This window comes from Ovis canadensis, chromosome 4 (assembly GCF_042477335.2).
Source record: "Ovis canadensis isolate MfBH-ARS-UI-01 breed Bighorn chromosome 4, ARS-UI_OviCan_v2, whole genome shotgun sequence".
NCBI classification, from domain to species: domain Eukaryota; kingdom Metazoa; phylum Chordata; class Mammalia; order Artiodactyla; family Bovidae; genus Ovis; species Ovis canadensis.
The window spans coordinates 19750470-19770455 of record NC_091248.1 but is presented as its reverse complement, the minus strand read 5'-3'; the positions used below and the strand labels follow the sequence as shown (position 1 = coordinate 19770455).

Here is a 19986-nt window from a genome sequence, read left to right as displayed (position 1 = left end):
TATCTGCTGAAGATGCTTTCATAGTTCCTTGTAAATTAAAAGTGGCCAGACTCTTGCATAGTCTTTCAACAACATTCATTATATTTGGATCTAATTATGCAGACACATCTTTAAAATTAATTCTCTATGTATCTCTGTACACATGTATATGGATATATACGCACGTGCGTACATGCATATGTATATATGTCCATATATACATGTGTGTGCCCGTGTGCGCACATACAAACTGCAGGGCTCCGACACTATCTAGTTTCCTAATGACTTGTGTGTCAGCAGATGCCTTGGGTGGCCCTATGAGACCACTAGGGCGATGTCTCACACTGGAGCTTCCAGTCAGTTGCTCATTGAGCACTGCTGAATGTACCCGGTAGAAGGTTGCTGGGGACAAAGGGAAAAGCCTCAGATGACACACAAGTGCACTGCACATCCGCAGTGACAGGAAAGAAGTCAGAAGTTCTTAGTGCTTACTTTAAACCACCGTCTGTCTGACAGCACAGCGGAGCCAGAACACATGACCTCAAGCAGTGCCAACTCAAATGTACCTCGTATTACGTAGGCTTAGATTGTATAATATGAGTTGCACAAATGCCAGTTAGTGAAAGGAATATTCCAGACCTAGGTTTAATTTCAATTTATTAATTGTTCTAAAAGGTTATAAGAAAGTCTTTCAACTACGGGAAGACGTTTGCAAGCTGTGCAGCTTTTCTCTCCTTCAAGACATGGAAAGAAAATACAGCTGACTTACATACAGAAAACTCTGGTTTTAAATACTTGCCTATGATTTTAGAAGCACCATACATTATCCAATAGAAAATCAAATGAAAGTTTGAAAAGCTTCTTCACCTGAAATCAGCCACCAAACAAACAAACCTCAAACTTTAATAAGTTCTGTAAATAGCACGCATTTCAAAATAGTCTCTTGCTCTCTCAAATACCCAGAGACACTGCGGGAAACTCAAACTTAGATGACATTGCCCCCTCCACTCCTGGGGGCCTCCCTGTGCCTTCCTGCAGGCTGTCACCCCGGCTCCCCAACCCCATCTGGTGAAGGAACGGCTCTGCAGAGCGATGCCAGAATCTTCCAGGGCACCTCTGGCTGACTCCCCAGAGCACAGGTGTGCAGCCAGCCCCGGGCCTCTCACAGCCAGTCCTCCTGCTGAACCAGAGGGACCCTCCTTCTTACTGTGTCCTAGCCCTTGAGAATCACTGCTCCAAACATCCAAGAGTGAGATTCTGGAAGCACCAGAAGGGAGAGTTTAGAAGAGGAGAAGAAGCAGGAGCACAGATAGACCACCTGCTCCACTGGCAGGGACACTGCAGTGACAGTCTGGCATCTGCTGGTGGTGGCCTTCACCTGGCAGCACCCTGAGTACCCACTGCTGCTCCCCACCCGGAGCTGCTCCCCGTCCCGGAGCTGCTCCCCCTCCTAGAGCTGCTCCCCATCCTGGAGCTGCCCCCACCTGGACCTGCTCCCCCTCCTAGAGCTGCTCCCACTTCTGGAGCTACTCCCCAACCTGGAGCTGCTACCCCTCCTGAAGCTGCCCCTGCCCAGAGCTGCTCCCCCTCCTGAAGCTGCCCCCACTCAGAGCTGCTCCCCATCCTGGAGCTGCTCACCACCCAGAGCTGCTCCCACACCTGGTGCTGCCCCCCCCACCTGAAGCTGCCCCCCACCCAGACCTGCTCCCCCTCCTGGAGCTGCCCCCACTGAGAGCTGCTCCCCCTCCTGGAGCTGCCCCCCCCTCCTGGAGCTGCCCCCGCCCAGAGCTGCCCCTTGCCCAGAGCTGCCCCCACCCAGACCTGGCCCCCTCCTGGAGCTGCTCCCCCACCTGGAGCTGCCCCCTCCCAGATCTGCTCCCACTCCTGGAGCTGCCCCCTGCCAAGAGCTGCCCCTACCCAGACCTGCCCCCCTCCTGGAGCTGCTCCCTCACCTGGAGCTGCCCCCTCCCAGACCTGCTCCCCCTCCTGGAGCTGCCCCCTCTTCTGAAGCTGCTCTCCCACCTGGAGCTGCCCCCTCCCACAGCTGCCCCTACCCAGACCGGCTCCCCACCTAATCCCAGGTGTGGGTGGTGCTCCACCAGCGCCCAGCTGTTGTCGTCCACACAGTGACTTCTGTAAACCAGCAGCTGGCACAGGTCCCTGGCCGTCATGTCTGCCAGAATCTCCACCACTTTGCTTGTCCCGTCTTCACTGAAGACTTTAACATCCTGCAACACAAGAATATGACACCTTCAGATGAACAACTTCGGGTCTTCAGAAATAAACACTGATACAACACACTAGGGGAAATTATAGATGACAGCACTCCAACATGTATTTTTGGTTTTCCAAGCAGCAGGTGACCGCAGGCTGCACCCATCAACACTCCCCTCTCATCCCCTGCGGATGCACAGGACAGATAGGATTCCAACACAGGCTCTGAAAACACCCAAGAGACCTCCGGACATATGGCCAAACCAGTGTACGAGCTGCTTTTCCACGGTCTGTCTCAGGAAGTCCCAGATTTCCTTTTAATGCTGCTGGTGGTCTTGGGGTGGGACAGTTTACAGCTGAACCAACTGAAAGCAACAGACGCCCCGCAGGAATCCCTAAGTCTGGGTGACTCCAGCTGCTCTCCCTTTCAAGGGTCCCCAGTGCCGCAGGCAGCACCCACTGCCTCCTCCCGTCATTCCCTACCCACCTCATGCTCACTGTAGCTCAGGAAGAAGATGAGAAAAGGAACATGAACACGCCGAAACTCAAACAACTGAAAAGGGCAGTCCCCAAACTCTTCGGCCCTCCCCCTACAAAATTCCAAGCCAGCTTTGTTTCCCCAGAGCTGTTCAAAGCCATGGCCTATGGCAGCTCCCAGACAGGGGAACGGCCAAGCAAAAATTCAGAGGAGCACACATTTTCTCTGTCCCAGCTGCAAAATCAGCAGGGGTGTAGCCTTGAGAGGAAACATGAGACGCTTAAAACAATCTTACCTCAACAGCATGGAAAAAGCAGTCAGAGGAACAAGATGGCATTTTAAATCAAGACTGTGTCTTGAAGGGGAGTGTATCCCCAGCCTTTCCCACTGTCCCTGGCAGGCAGGACCCCCACTCTGGGCACCGACCCACCGACAGAGGCCTGGTGGGCAGGCTGTCTCTGGGCAGCAGGGCAGCTGCTACAAGGCTGCCTTTGGCTCGGTCCTCTAGCTCGTGAATTAAGCCACGCGGGGCAGACCAATCAGGGCCTTGCCTGGGCCTGATGCAATCGCTCCCCTACTCGGTGCTCCCGCCCGAGGCGGACATGATGACAACAGGACAGCAACACGAGGCTCAGACCAGTGCTCCAGCAAAATGCCCGCTCACTCCTCCCCACGGTTGTGACGCCCAGGCAGGATGCTTGGCCCGAGCACGTGTGTTCTCTGAACCCAGGCCTGGCTGCCAAATCTCTCAGCAACCTTGAGCCCTGCAAGGCATGCTATCACTTGCAAGTTTGGAGCTGGAGCTTTCTGCGGCCCGAATGTCAGCTGGTCCTGAGGAGCTGGCTCCACTCCTCCCTCCCCGCTCCAAGTCCTTTTTCTCGAGTTTTGATTAAGTGCAGAATTTGAACATTTCTCTCCACTGCGAGGAGTCTCACAGGAGACGGTGAGTTGCTAATATGAAGTCCACAGGGAGGGTGTGTTCCCCTGAGGACTGTCCACAGCAGGCTTAGAGTCTCAGAGCCAGAGGGCAGACAGGACCACCCCAGGGACTGAGCTGTCAGTGGGGCAGGGACACTGTTCCCACCACCTCTCCACCAGCCGTTCAACCTGGTGGGGGCGGATCAGGACTCAGGAGCCTGCTTATAACTCACATTCATCTTAAATGAAACCCAATCCATGTCTTTTCTGGAACTGACGTTTCACTGAATGACAGTTCTACTTCTCCAAAACCAATTAAATATTCAAATACAGATAACATGACTGAGTTTATGAAAACAAAATGGAATTTTAACAAAGAAAACATGTCTCTGGTGTATAGGTAAAAACTCTGTAAGAACAAATACATTAATACAAAAGAAAAACAAACCTAGAAAAAGAATTCATACAACTGATATATATGCTAATTACATATAAGTACATATAATCATAAATATGCAAATTATAAATATATAAATCTTCCACAGCACTGCAGACATACAAATACCCAAATCAGCATGTTCCTAATTTTCCTTCTTTCCTAAGTTTCTAAGTGAACTTATCTGTGATTACAACGAATATTATCTTCTCTAGGAAGTTTAAATTAGGTTGAAGTGTTTCCTGTCTCTCTCCAAGGGTCTTCCTGCCCAAATCAGCTATAGCAGCAGCTTTTAAATCTTCTTTTCGGTCCTACTGCACTTTCCTTTAAACTCTTTCTTCATTTCCCTTTGCTCCAAGGCCATGCCCCCAGAGGTCTAAATATAGACCGAGTATTAAAATCTAAGATGTGCTTGGTCATATGGCCACGTCCCCAGCTTTCAGATCCCCAGAGCCAGGGAACAGCTGGGGGTGGGGCAGGCAGGCTGCAGCCTGTGACACAGACAGACACAAGGGTTACAGGCTGCCAGGACAGGACCTTAGATCCTGTACTGTCAGCTCCACCCCGACACAGCGCCATCCAGTTATCTCGCCAAAGTCACCAGGGCCTGCTGACCAGATTAAACAGGCCCCAAGGCAGAAAGCCAAGGAAGCCACCATACACACCCACAGTCTCACCCAGGGAGCATGACGAGCTCGAGAGGAGAGTGTAACCAACCAACGCACAAAGGAAGGTGCTGTTGGAACTGCCAGCCTCTAAAGCCAACAGCTCCAGAAGGGGCGTCTTGCCCTGTGCCCACCACCCCTGCAGTCAGCAACGGGGCAGGGCCGGGCTCATTCTGGAAACAAGTCAGAGTCTTCCATCTCAGCCTTTGGTGCAGCAGGCCTGGGCTGAGGGATGCCGGGGAGCGGGCTAAGGTCCCGAGTGAGATGCTCATGGTCCTGTGAGGGCGGGATGCAGGAGCTTCTTTCTCGTTAGCTTGCCAAGGCCTCCACTCCACTAATTCACAGTTCAGCCAGGATGAGATTGACCCCGAGGGGACACAGGGCTTCAGGGTAAACCTGTTTGGGGAACACACGGATCTGGGTCCTGCGAGGTGGTTGGGGGGACGGGACTCAGAGCACAGACCAGCAGCGCCAGTCTGGCCTGGTCACTCCCTGGCTCTGTGACCCCAGTGATGGAAGGGGAAGCATCATTCATGACCCCCCTGGCTGAGGTAGGGGTTCTGGGGAGAATCAGACCCACTGCAATCGGCCTCATCAGCAACTAGCCATGGGGACTTGGCTGGGCCCGGCCTCTGTGCCTGTAAAGAGGGGATCTGGCAGCAGCCTCATGGGGTCAGCCTGGCTGGGGCTAACGGGAGCCTCTTCTGAAAAGCTCCCAGCCCCCTTTGCCTACCCCTGGGGTGCCCTCACATGCACTGGGGAGCTGGGGGCAAGGCAGGAGCTCGCTGAAGGCCTGAGACACAGGCGAGGCGGGGGACTAGACCCGGACAGCCATGACTGACTCCAGTTTGCAATGAAGACAGCAGACCTCATGATCACTGAGATTCAGTGGGAACAATAACTCGGAAAAGCCAACTGCTGAATCTTCCGTTTTTGCACTGCAAAGGAAATTAAGTAGCTAATTGCGTTTAAAGACAAGACTGCCATTTGTTACAGAATCACCTATATGGGAAAAGAATCTGAGAAAAAGACTAGATATGAAAATGAAAGTGTTAGCTGCTCAGTCATGTTTGACTCTCTGTGACCCCATGGACTGTAGCCCGCCAGGCTCCTCTGTCCATGGAATTCTCCAGCCAAGAATACTACAGTGGGTTGCCATTTCCTTCTCCAGGAGATCTTTCCAACCCAGGGATCAAACCCAGGTCTCCCACATTGCAGGCAGATTCTTTACCACCTAAGCCACCAGGGAAGCCTAGAATAGATCTATGTATATGCATTAACTGAATCACGTGCAATGAACACAACACTGTAAGTCAACTATATCCTAGTATATGAACTATCTAAAGTAAAACTATTTTTTAAACACCAAAAAATTAAAAAAAGAGCAAATCACGTTCACCGTAACACCTCCTTATATACTTAGAAAATATGAGAACGTATGCCGTCTGCATGGTGGAATTCCGATTCTGAAATTTGTAATAAATTCCTGGACTGCGTTGCTTTCTTGCTGTATGAATCATAAAAATAAATAAGCTTTGAATTAAAAATAACATTAGAGAGGGATAATTACATCAACAGCTTGAGACTCCTCCAGCTCAGGGTTCACGGGGGAGGAAGGCTGTGCCACACACAGTCCTCTGACTGGCTTGGTGCCCCAGCCCGTCCTAAAAGCCTTGACGTGGGAACAGAGGTTCTGTTTTTCCTGCAGCTCTGTTGACACCTTGCTGCATTCACTGTGCAGAGAGGGGAGCAAGAGCTTGGATCTGTGCAAATGTGCAGGAAGGAGTTTAAGGAGAGCTGGGGTTGAAGATACATCATGTCCACGGCCCCCAACAGGCAGACAGGCGGAGGGCCACCTCCCTCCTGCCGCCGTTATTTCTGCTTCGGACACCAAACATTTCCTGCTGGGGCCTTGCAGGTCGGAGTCTTGTCCGAATCCTGCAGGCTCTTGACACTGGCAGAGACCAACCCGTGAAAACGGCAAGCGGAGGCCTCTCAGCCCTTTGTCTCAGGGTCAGCCGAGGTGCAGGGCATCCCTGGGGGGTCGGAGGGCTCTCAGTGCTGGGGCTGAGCCGAGTAGATAGGCCATCCTGGGCACACGACCCAGAGGGCCGGCTGCGTCTGAGCTGAGCCCTTGTCTCAGTTCTTTATCATCCAACTTTCTCCTCAGTTCGAAAGCCCTCTGGGTCCTGCTTAAATACATTTTCAAAGTGAGGATGTAAGCTGGGCTTCTCATTAACTCCCGAAGCCTCCTGTAAATCCTGTGGGTAAACCCTTAGGGAGAAGCCAGGCTGTATCCAAGGGCCACCAGGGGGCATCCAGGCGGGAAGATCAATATTGAAAGGGAGGCCACACTAGAAGTTGCTCAGCACCGCTACCAATTACAGAAATGTGAATCAAAACCACAGTGAGGGACCACCTCACATGGGTCAGAATGGCCAACCTCAGAAAGTCTACAGACAACTAACAAAGGCGACGATGTGGAGAGAAGAGAATGCTGCTGTGCTGTGGGTGGGCCTGTAAACTCACACAGCCACCGTGCAGGACAGAATGGACGTTCCTAAAAACATCTAAGAAGAGCTGCCACGTCATCCTGCAATCCCAGCCCTGGGCGCGTATTCAGAAAAGATGAAAACTCTAATTTGGAAAGACACGTGCACCCCAGTGTTCACAGCAGTACTCTTCACATGAAACAACCTAAGTATCCATCGACAGAGAAACGGATAAAGAAGCGGTGGTACATAGATACAATGGAATTCTACTCAGCCACGAAAAAGTGTGAAATAATGCCATCTGCGGCAACATGGATGGACCTGGAGATTGCTGAGGGAAGTAAGGTAGAGAAAGAGAAATATCATATGATACAACTTATATGTGGAATCTAAAAAAATGATACAAATGAACTCGTCTACAAAACAGAAACAGACTCACAGACAAAGAAAACTTTTGGTTACCAGAGGTGAAAGGGAGGGGTGGACTAATTAGAAGTTTGGGGGTAGCAGATACAGAGTACTACGTATGAGACATCAACAGCAAGGTCCTACTGTGCAGCACAGGGGACTGTATCCAGTGTCGCGTAGTAAACTACAGTGGAAAAGATCTGAGCAAGGAGATACATCCACAGGTGCTCTCTGTGTGCTAAGTCGCTTCAGTTGTTTCCATCTCTTGGCCACCCTCGGGACCGTAGCCTGCCAGGCTCCTCTGTCCATGGGATTCTCCAGGCAAGATGAATCAGTTTGTTGTATAAATGAAACCAACATATTGTGAACTAACTATATTTCAATTTAAAAAATATCAAAAGGGAGGGAAGAGTGGGTGATGGGGTTGGGAGGTGTGGAGGAAACCCTGGTCTGGCCGGGCTTGTGAGGACGGAAAACAGCAAAGCCAGTGGTGCCTGGGCAGTGGCAGGTACAGTCCTGAGCACTGCAGAGGCCACGGTAGGGCCCGACGCGAACTCCCTCCAAGGTCAGGATCCCTCTCTCCCAACCAGACACAGGGCAGAAGCCCCAGGTGGGGAGGACCGCTCTCCTAGAGGGAGGAGACGGGTCCACCGGGGCCCAGGTCTGAAGCAGGGCCTCTGCTGACTGCCCTTCTCTCTGTCTGCAAGAGGCTTCCCGGGAGCCACCCGAGGCTGCTGACCCCGGGGGCCCTCAGAGCCCCCATGTGGCACGGCCTAGCAAATGTGGATGAAATTAGATGTACTTCAGATTAGGGCAGGGCCAGGGCTGGGCTGGGTTTGTTTTAGTGAAAAGAATGTAATTCCACTGACTTCTGTTTTCAGTTCTGTTCTAAACTGATGTTCTTTTGAGACACAAGGAGTGACAAGTGAAGCTGCCACAGATGATCACAAGGGCCCACCGTACGCTGTGACAACATTAGCATCGTTCTGTTCAACAACACGGACCCAAAGGGACTTTCAAAAAAACAGGGGTCTGCGTTATAATCTACTGATTTCAAGGTTTCAGAGACAATTAAAAATATTATAAGTCCTCACAATCCTTTCTAAAGGAATTAAAGTTCTAAAAACAACTCACAAAGTAGTTCCTGGAAGTCAAGCACAGAGCTGGAGCCCCCCACGGACACCCTCGTTGCCTGGTGCTCGTGGGCAAGGTTCAGGGTGCAAGGCTGCCTGCTGGCGCTTCAAAGTCACTACCTGGAAGAATCAATTTTGACTGGCTCACCTATATTTCTTCTCAAGTTTCCTAGAATAGATACATACAGCCTATTACTTTGAGAAAAGCAATTTGTACAGAGCGGTATCTTATAGGAAATAAAAATAGCAGCTCTTTAAAAAACATCCTAGGGGCTTCCCTGGCGGTCAGCGGTGAAGACTTTGCCTTCCAGTGAAGGGGGTGTGGGCTTGATCGCTGGTCAGGAGTTAAGATCTCACAAGCCTCAAAGGCAAAAAAATCAAAACATAAACAGCAGAAGCAAAATTATAACAAATTCAATAAAGCCTTCAAAAATGGTTCACCACCGCCCCTCTTCCCCCAAATCCTATTCTCCTTTGTTGAGGTAGAGAGGAACCAATGGGCCCCACTTCCCTGGAGCTGAGAGAAGATTCTCAGCGCTTCTCTGGGCATCAGAGTCCTTACACGCACAGGGCTGCTCTCGGGGCCCATCTGGCCCCCACTAGCAGGGTCCTGAGCTGTCCTGGGAGCGTCTGTTCACATCTCTTTCTCTGCAGAGCGCCTGGGGCCTGGCCTGGCTTGCTGCTCTGCCTGCCTATTCACCCGGGGAAGCGCTACCCCCTGCCTGCCATACCTGCCTCCCTTCTTCCTGAGCGTCAGAGCGCAGCTGAGGCTTCCACTCCACCGCAGCGACCTGCTGTGACTCTGCAGCCCTGCGCCAAGCCATTCTCATCTACAAGCCTCCCCTCCCCGCAAGCTTCCAGGACTAGGCACCACGGCTGGGCTCCGGGTCATGCAGGGGGTGTGCGAGTCTCTGCCGAGAGATGCCCCGTCCTGCCTGCCCGCCCACGGCCCTGAGAGCTGTGGAGGGTGGCTGCTTTACAACGCACAGGAGAGGACGTCATTCAGGGTGCAGGCGACACGGGTGTTCCCATGCTCTGAGCTCTGTGTAAGGACAAGGCTGGTGGCCTCCAGGATGTGCCAAGTCAGGAGCAGATGGGGTCATACAGAGGGGACATTCCTGACACACACACATGGAGCAGATGGGTCATACAGAGGGGACATTTCTGACACACACACATACATGGAGCAGATGGGATCGTACAGAGGGGACATCCCTGACACGCACACTTTTGTTGGTGTTCAACTGCTAAGGCATGTGTGGTTCTTTGCAGCTGCATGGACTGCAGCACGCCAGGCTTCCCTGTCCTCCACGTATCTGTATAAATACACACACATGCATATACACACAAATGCACACACACAAACACTCATGCATAACAGAGAGATTGGTCTGAGTGTAACTTTCGGTTGGGCAACCAGCCCTGCGCCAGCAACAATAGCACTGTCGTGTTTGTGCTGACAGGCGCCCACGTTCACACCCAAGCCATCCAGGGGACACAGATACATTCATCTTTTCTCGCAGGTCTCACTGTAACATATTTGGAAAACACATTACGGGCCAGAGGAAAGAATGTGGCCATCGCTGACAACGCCCAGACTCACAGTTACAGCTCTCGAGGGTGTCCTTCCCGTCTTCCCCTGCACCACTGTTTATAAATAGATGCATGGCCACCACCGGGCTCAGACGGCGTCTGAGGTTTTACAGTCTCGGTGCCAGCTTCATGTGACTGCAGCAACATCACGGTGTGCCCAGGTCACTGTGTTTCCCCGGTGTGTTAGTGCTAGCGGGGGATTTCTGCTCACGGCTGTAGGGAAGGCGGTGCTGTCCCAGGGCTGCCCACTCAGTGGCTTCTCAGTGATCCTTCTTCCCACAGAGCGCCCCGGCACATCTTTACATCAGTCTTGGAGTGTGGCATGAATTATTTTCTCAGGATAAATGGCCGGATGTCAATTTTCCCAGAGTACCACCTCTAAGAGGGGAAATATTTCCGAGAAAGGAGATGACATGTGTTTGGCAGAATGCATACTATTCCTTAAAGCACAGGCCTCCTCTGAGCATCTCCAAACCTCCACCCCCCATTAGGCAAGCACTCATCAAACAAGCACTGGGTGCTGGCCCCCCTCTCCTGATGTCCAAGGCATCCCGCTCCCCAACCCCAACCCCACGCCATCTAAGTGCATCATTACGGAGACTGTAGAAGCTGCCAGCGTGGGATTCAAGCTCCTGTTCCCCACTCCCTGCATGAGCCATCCCACCCTAGACCTTCGACATCCTCAACCCCAAAGAGAGGGATGTTACACAGGCTGATGGTGAGTGTCACTCAGATATGCATGCAACGCCACAGCCCAGAGCAAACGCTCCATATACGCTCATTCCAGACACACGCCTCTCGACTCCTCCTCCTGGGGCATCATGTGCCTAAAAGACCCCCCTCCCCACCGGCTGCAGGACAGAGACTGTCCACAGCACCAATTCAGGAAGAGGGAGCACTTGGCAGGAAGCTCACCCTGGGCTTCTGCTAAGCTCAGAGACTTCTATGGGGTTTTCAACTGTTTCTAGTCTAATCAGTTGAAAATCTAAGAATTCGAGGTTTGCACTGTATTTCAAGCAGCTGAAGCCCACGATGAGAGGCAGTGATGGTCCTTGAGAAAAGAGGCCCCTATCATGGCCCGTCCATCCTGGGGGTGGTGAAGGCTGTGCCGTGCCCAGAGCAGGGGTTGGCAAGATGACCTGTAAGGGGTCTGCTGACTGGGTTCTCTCTCAAGCTCTGCTGGGCGCAGGCAGCCCTGAGGCATGAATGTGGTGCTGAAACTTGCAAGGTGGCCTGGGAGCGGGTTTTTCAGTGTGGATCAGAGCCCCTGAAGGAGCAAACTCCCACGGCCGAGCCCTTCCCTGGGGTGGCAGTGTCTTGTAAGGGAATTCATGGCACTAGGGTTACAGATGTGCAGTGTAAATGCAATTCCTACTTAAGTACAAAGTTTTCCAAAAGTGAGATTAAGGAATTAGGTGTCACAATGGTATTAATACTATTGTTAAGAAAACAGTCTGGATCTTTTATAGAAATAGACTAAAAGATTTATAGATAAACAATATGATGGCTGGAATTTGGGTCAAAACAATATAATACATAAGGGGGTGTGGTTCGACAGTTGGGGGGTCTGGGCGGGGGGCATGTGGGGTTCACCACTATTCTACTTTTGTACAAGTTCTATTCCTCATGGAAAAAGAAGGATAAAGAAAGCCACAGGAGAAATAGAGCAAATTTGAAGACTTTTCCTGGCTAATCTATTTGAAGAACTGAACCCACATTTTCCCTTATGAATCTTAAAATGTAGTAGAGAAAGCGGTACCCCTTCCCGCCCTGAGTGGTTCCTGACGGAGGCTGGACACCCCCCATCCCCCCACCGAGGCACATTTGGCCACGTCTGAGATATCTCTGATTGTCACAAGTGGCGTGTGTGTGTGTGTGTGTGGGGGGGGACTACTATCGTCTGTAAGCTGAGGCACAATTGCTGCTGAACATAATCCAGGGCCCGGGATGGCCCCACATCACTGGGACAATGTGAGGTCAAACCAAACAAGGACTGCAGTGGCCATGAGTCACGGAAACCAATAACAATTAACCTGCTCTTATGACAAATAATCGCACACCCAGACACAGCTGGGAGAGAAGCCCTGCTCATCCTCACGGCTGAAGGCCGACTGACAAACGCAGAACAGGGCGGGAGTCACCACACGGGAACCGGCCGAAGGAGGTCAGAGGACGACACACGTAACACGGCTCCAAGCTCCCTTCCTTTCAATTCCTTTCTAGTTGCAAGGGAAAGACGCCACGTCACAATGGAGAAACCCAGCCGACAGGACTAATACATACCCACATTAGTGTCAAGAGAAACCAGCATCACAGCGTCCCGAACTCCTGCCCCGAGAAGAAGGCAGCTGCCTGTGGTCTGCCCACCACGTACAGCCTGAAGGGGCCCCAAAGAACCCCGAGAAGAAGGCAGCTGCCTGTGGTCTGCCCACCACGTACAGCCTGAAGGGGCCCCAAAGAAACCTCCTACAAAGCAAAGGCAGGGCTCTAGTAACCGCGTACGTGACAGACGACACGGAGTGGTCAGGTTGGGCCCCACTTGGAAGGAGATTAGAGACACTGAAGCCAGTGCAGAGGCGGGGCCTGTATGGGATCACGAACCAGAAAAAAAGAAGCTATAAAGGACACTGGGAGGATGTGTGGGTCCCGGGGGAAGGCGGGCGGGTGAGATGAACTGGGAGACTGGGTTGACATATATACACTACTGATGTCACGTATAAAATAGGTAACTAATGAGAATCTGCTGCGTAAGGGAACTCTGCTCAGAGCTCTGTGGTGACCTGAATGGAAACCAGTCCAAAGAAGAGTGGGGGTATGTATCGTTGACTCACTTTGCTGTACAGCAGAGATTAACACAACATTGTAAAGCAACTATATCCCGATGAAAAAAGGACAATTAGAGACTCCGACTAAGGTTGGATCCCTGCACTTAGTAATGCGAACACCCTGATTTTGGTAACTGCTGTGTGCTACAGAGCGCCGTGATGCACACATTTACACACACTGGCATAAACGTACAGGAGCAAGGAAAACGATTTAAATGGGGCAGCATGTGAGCAACTAGGGGATCTGAGCCAAAAGCTACAGGAGGGCTTTGTGTCATTACTGCAGAGGCTCTATAGGTTTGAAGTTATTTCAAAGTAAAAGTTTAAAAAACACATCGTGTGACAATAATGACCCGCAGGCCCCTCCTCAACCAGCATCTCACGCCTGCCGTCACCGACAGGGGGCAGGGTCACAAAGACAGCGCTCCGCACCAAGAGGCTCCTCCTCCTTCCCCATTTGTATGTTTTCACAGTCAGGAGGGTTAAGACCCCAAATCCGCGGGCACCAGGGAGTTCAGCCCCGGTCGGGGTCAGGAAATGTGTGCAGAATGCAAAGACGGCGCTTCGGTTCACACAGGCGTGCGGCCTCACCTGCCCTCGGAAAGCCCACGTCCACGCTGGCGCACTGCGGGGCGGCCGCGCAGAGAGCCCGGCAGCGGCGCAGAGGGCCCGGCAGCGGCGCAGGGAAACCGGCAGCGGCGCAGGGAGCCCGGCAGCGGCGCAGGGAGCCCGGCAGCGGCGCAGAGGGCCCGGCAGCGGCGGAGAGGGCCCGGCAGCGGCGCAGGGAAACCGGCAGCGGCGCAGAGAGCTCGGCAGCGGCGCAGAGAGCTCGGCAGCGGCGCAGGGAGCCCGGCAGCGGCGCAGGGAGCTCGGCAGCGGCGCAGGGAGCCCGGCAGCGGCGCAGAGAGCCCGGCAGCGGCACAGAGAGCTCGCAGAGAGCCCGGCAGCGGCGCAGAGAGCTCGCAGAGAGCCCGGCAGCGGCGCAGAGAGCTCCAGAGAGCCCGGCAGCGGCGCAGAGAGCTCGCAGAGAGCCCGGCAGCCGCGCAGAGAGCTCCAGAGAGCCCGGCAGCCGCGCAGAGAGCTCCAGAGAGCCCGGCAGCGGCGCAGAGAGCTCGCAGAGAGCCCGGCAGCGGCGCAGAGAGCTCGCAGAGAGCCCGGCAGCGGCGCAGAGAGCTCCAGAGAGCCCAGCAGCCGCGCAGAGAGCTCGCAGAGAGCCCGGCAGCCGCGCAGAGAGCCCGGCAGCCGCGCAGAGAGCCCGGCAGCCACGCAGAGAGCTTGCAGAGAGCCTGGCAGCGGCGCAGAGAGCTCGCACAGAGCCCGGCAGCCGCGCACAGAGCCCAGCAGCCGCGCACAGAGCCCGGCAGCCGCGCACAGAGCCCGGCAGCCGCGCACAGAGCCCGGCAGCCGCGCACAGAGCCCGGCAGCCGCGCACAGAGCCCGGCAGCCGCGCACAGAGCCCGGCGGCCAGAGCCGCAACGCGGCCTCCCCTCGCCACTGCCTGTCCCTCTGTTCTGTGATGGCAGGGCAGGCCACCCCACAGATCAGCCCCTCAGACCACCCGAGCCGCACTGACTAGGGTGGCTCTGTCCTCTGTCCTCTGTCCACATTTCAGGCCAATGTGCTATCTTTATCTCAAGCTCTGCAATATTTACCGGCATCCAGTTTCAGCGAACGTCTGGCCTGAGGGGCAGGGCAGGTGTTACGGGTCTTTAGGCACGAGGGGGCCTCCAGCTGCGCCCCAAGCAGCATCCCCGCCCCCCTCAATAAGGGCGTGATATCAGATTCTGTGCAGACCTTGGCTCACGCCTACTGGGCCAGCACAGGCGTCCCAGCCGCTGCCCCGCTATTGTGCTGACATTGTTGTATGGGGGAGCCGGGCAGGGGAGGACACAGCTGGATGCAAAGAACACAATACACCTGAAGACTGACAAGATTTACCGGACGTTTAGAAAAAGTGAAGTCCAGGGAGCTGAGAGACAGACATGAGTGGCTAGGTTATAAAAGGACCACAACCTCTAGACCTTCCTTGGGTCCAGACCATGCAGACAGTGAGCCCCACAGTCTAGATTGCAGCCACACGGCTGCTGTGCGGGGCTTCATACACACATGAGCTTCATACACACACACACAGAGTCATAAACACACGCAGCCTTTAACCAGCAATTGCTGTGCTGAGAATCTATCTGTCTAAGCTTACCAGTATATCTATCGACCTACCCACCTACCCATCATCTATCTAACCACCCAGCTCTCCACCATTAAGTGACCAAAGACCTTTTTACTAAGAATCAAGAATACTTATCTGTAGATACAATTCTCACTCTCAAAATCCCAAATCCCTTCCAAAACATATCTGCTAGGAATGACCTTATACCAATAACCTTTGTACCACCAATAACACTTTCTTTTTGGGAAAGTCAACTTATCTATCATTACAGTGAGATTATATAGTTACAAGAATACCGCTAAAGATCAAGACTTAGTGACAGTAATTACTGAGAAGTCCCTTAAAAAGCAGAACATGTTCATTGGTATCAGTGGGCATCCCTGTTTGCTGCATTTTCGTCACTAAAATCAGGCCACAGAAGGGAAACCCTTTGCTGAGGGCCGAGGCTGGATCCCTGGGCTGCAGCACCGCCCATCTGTACGAGCAGCAGGGCTGCTCAGCTCTGCTCACCTTAGACCAGGGATCCGCAGGGGAGAAACGTAAGCCAAACGCCAGGGGGACCGACTCCTCAACAAGCAGGAAAGCACAAGGCTCTACCCAACACGGACTCAGAAGATGCAACGCCAAAGAGAGAGCAGTACCTGAAAGCGAAGGCTCGCACCTTACCCTGCCCTCCGGACGCCGGGGTCTCCAGCTCAGAGGCTTCCAGGGCGATGCGTTCGCAAACGCCCCTGCTGCAAAACGCCCTTTGGGTCTGCCTCTTTGCTCCCAGACGGGCTCAGTAAATACCTTCTAGAGTTTCTTGAAGGTTCGGAAACAGCCAATTGAAATGACGGATTGCTTGGAGTCGGCTTCGTCACGGGGGAGTGACTTAGCTGCCGCTTGGGTCCAGTGAAATGAGACACAAGACACCCAGACTGGGTTCTTCTGTTCCTTAAGCAGGGGTCAGCCAGGCTCCAGGGCCTTCTCGTTGTACTATACAGGGTACACAGCCCTCTGATGACAACTGTAACAATGAGCTTCATACGCACACACACAGAGTCATAAAACACACGCAGCCTTTAACCAGCAATTGCTGTGCTGAGAATCTAAGTTTACCAGTATATCTATCTATCGACCTACCCACCATCTATCTAACCACCCAGCTCTCCACCATTAAGGGACCAAAGACCCATATGCAAGAATGTTCATTTCAGCTTTGTTTACAATAAGAACTGCAAACAACGACACCGTGTGTCCTAAGAGGGTTAGGTTAAACCAAGTATGATTCCCACTCAGTGGAGGGCCAGGAGGTTTTTGGTGGAAATGTGATAACACAGGTAAATTCTGGACAAGATCGACAACATCCATCCACACTGCTCATGCCTGAAGAATGAGGCGAGAGCTGGGAAATGAGGAGAAAGGGAACCTTGCTTTTTATTGTAGACTGCCTTGTACTACTTAAGTTTCACTTTTTGATCTTACTGTATGTTGTTACTTTTACAGTTTAAAACAATTCATTTTTTGTTTGCTAGTTTGGTCCCTGATTGAGCACAGATGACTACGGTCAGGCAGTGGAGTCCCTACTCTTATCTGTGTTCAGTGCCCCCACTTGCCACACTGTGTGGTCTATCTGAACAGACTCGCTTCTCTGGAAGGACGCAGACGAGGGACGGAGACTGCTTCTTTGTGAAGACCTCTGGGGGAGGAGAGTCAACCTCTGGTGGTCTCACTTCAATGCAGGACTTCTCTCGCATGGAGGGGATGGCTCTAGGATCAGCTGGAAGAAAGACCCAAAGTCCAATCCTGGGTCTCAAGCACAGGGAGCTCCTACCAGGAGTTGAATTTTTATTAACAGTTTATGCCACCGAGAATTTATTTCTATGTACATACAAGGGCTTCCTCGGTGGTTCAGCAGTGAAGAATCTACCTGCCATGCAGAAGCTATGGGTTCGATCCCTGGGTCAGGAAGATCCCCTGGAAGAGGCACAGAAGCCACTCCAGTGTCCACAAATGCAATAAAGGATAAGACCCTAATTCAGCTCTTCCTCCAAAGAGCTGATAACTGCTGGAGCACAGTGAAGAAATCATGATGCCTTGTTCACGGAATTCTGATGCTTGGAGCAGCTGGCTCCTTCTCTGGGTGCCTGCTCTGGAGCACAGACATCTCTGCTTTTAAACCAGAACCACGTGGTTTTCGACAGCAGCTTTATAAGGTCAAAACCACTCTTCTGAAGGGGGAGCCTCTTAAGCTCAGAGGTGAAATCCGGTTGGCCTCTCCTGGGTTCCCATAAAATTCACCCTCTCAGCAGCCTGGAACCCAGTGACAGCCCCTTGCCGCCCAAGACCCCAGGCCCCGAGGCTGTGCTAGCTCGACTGTGTCACCTCGGGGGTCTGCGTGAGTCTCCCTGGGGAAGGGACCCTGCCTATTCTGGAATCTTTAGGTAAGAGTTTGGATTTCAAGTTTGTGGATCTGATGTGTGCTCCTGGTTGCATATCGGGTTGATTCAGTGACTAAGACAATATAAAACTCAATTAAAACAAGCACCCCACCCATGAAAGTAGGTGGACTGGTATCCAGGATAAAGAGAACAGCAGCACTCAGCTGGGAGCTCTGTAGACACCCTTAGGGTCCCTGAGGCCTGGCCCGCGGGGCAGCAGGCCCCCACGATGCCGCCAGGGGCTCTGCCACAGCAGGAGGGCATCTGCTCTGGTCTCTGTGACAGTCGCCTGCCGTGACAACCTCAGTGTCATACAAGCTGCTTGTCTTTATTAGGGGAATGCCAAATTACTCCAGAGAAGGATACAGAGAGTAAGGAATGAAGGGCCTTCAGGGGGTTGGGGCCACAGACCCAGCTGCTCCTAAAAGAATAGGAAGAAGCAGCTCCTTGGGCTCTCAGTGAGACAGAACAGTCTCACCTGAGATCCAGAGAAAGCCATGCTCGTCCGAGCCCCAAGAACCGGCCAGCAGGGTGAGATGGATTTGGAGACTTCCACTGCTTCTGACCAAAACCACCCTAAAAATAACCAGGAGTCGCCGCAGCACGGCACCAGTGAGAACTGACACGGAACAGGCCTTCTTTAGGCTCTGCAGGTCTTTCTACCAGAACAGTTTCTCTTGTACATCCCCGACACTCTTTGCTTCTTACTCTGGCTGGGGACACCTGAGTTAGTCTATGACTTGGAATTATTAGCACTAGATGCTCCTTTGATTCTTAAAGGGCCTGCATCCCTCCCGTCACTAACACAGTTCACTTTCGTCATCTCACACGTCATAGGCTCATGACGTTCTTGGTACGTACAACAGCGTGCGTGGAATAAAGTGAAGATTTTTTTCCCCTGCTTGGTACCCGGTTACTAATGATAAGTATCCGCTGAGCACAGATCACGGGTCCTCCTTAACCTCTCTTCTGGCAGCTTCCCCGAGCCAGGCCGGCTCCTGGGCAGCATCCTTCCGGGCAGTGGCAGCAGGCTGGAGCCACTGTGGCTTGCCCTCCTCGCCAGCCGTGCCCTGGGCACCAGTGTGTGCCCCCAGGGGAGACTTGGGCAGGACTGGAGAGGTGCCACAGCAGGAGGTCAGAGCCCGTACCACACGGCCGTGGGCCAGCGTCACCTCGCTGCTGACCTCTGGCCAGGAACCGTGTCTGCGAGGGTCACACGGGCACCAATGAACATCCTGTGGCACGCAAACCAGGTCCCCTCAGAACCTGCTGAGATTTCAGACACAAAACCCCTCTTCCATAAAAGAAGGGATATCCTCCCGACAACAGCTTCAGCTTTGCGTGGCGGCTTACGGGTTTCCAGACAGAAAAGCCCTGAGCAGGAAGGGTGCTGTCTGCTCTCTGAAGTCCACACCCTCGCCCAACACCCCCCAAAAGAAAAAGAAAAAGCACTGGAGACCACATGGCTGCCAGCTGACCACCCAGCTGGAGGAGCAACAAGTCAGGAAAAGGTGTCCCCAAACACCTGCACAAAGAACCCACCCAGACTAATTACACAGGCCAAAAGGGGCATCTAAAGTCAGGCTTCGAGCGGCACAGATTTGGTGACAAGACCTTCCTCCTGTGGGTTCTGGGCATCCTGGTACAGAGTCCCAAGGAGACCAGCCAGCAGCATCCCTCCGGGGCTGGCGCGGCCTTGGAGGAAACGCGGTGTTTTACTTAAGGTCCTGCACATTTTCTTTACTTGAGGACCCTTCACAGTTTGAGGCTCCGACACTGATGCTGCAGGAATTTCTTTCCCTTGGTTGTAGTTTATATGACTTGGCACCAAGGCTGAGCATGATAGAGACAGACCCACTCAGCACATCCTGCTACGCCAACAGGACTGTGGATACTCCGTTCCCTGTGAGAGGAAGGGAAAGAGGGACCAGCGTGTTCTCGCTGACGCTCTCCCAGGATAGGGCCATGTCTCTTTTTGCCGGCAGCACCAGTTTGAGTGCTCTGATTCGGACGCTGCAGAGAACTAGCCGGGGGCGGCCGCCTCAGGCCTCGGGGTCGCTGGTTGGGGCAGGAGGGCTGGAGGGTCTGCGCATTCGTCTCCCATGGACTTGAACCGACTGTGACTGAACATGATGGGCTCCGGTTATGTTTTCTAGGATGTTGCTCCTCTTGGGGAAAAGCACCCTGCATAAATCTGTGCACAGAAGAGGCATATTTGGGTTTTTCACATGGTTTTTCTTTGTTCAGCATTTTATCTT

At 53.0% G+C, this 19986-nt stretch overlaps 1 protein-coding gene across 9 annotated transcripts in view; it reads right to left on the bottom strand.

Moving 5' to 3' along the window:
* The window catches only part of GRB10 (growth factor receptor bound protein 10), a 209306-nt gene that overhangs the window by 33036 nt on the left and 156284 nt on the right, over positions 1–19986 (bottom strand). For 7 of the 9 annotated variants that reach the window (XM_069587312.1, XM_069587318.1, XM_069587315.1 and 4 more), the window contains one exon: positions 2051–2207. In XM_069587312.1, the coding sequence (XP_069443413.1) occupies positions 2051–2207 (157 nt within the window). Of the gene's footprint in view, positions 1–2050; positions 2208–2966; positions 3334–12599; positions 12985–19986 lie in introns of those variants that run through there. The other 2 variants (XM_069587321.1, XM_069587320.1) reach the window with 2 other exon arrangements.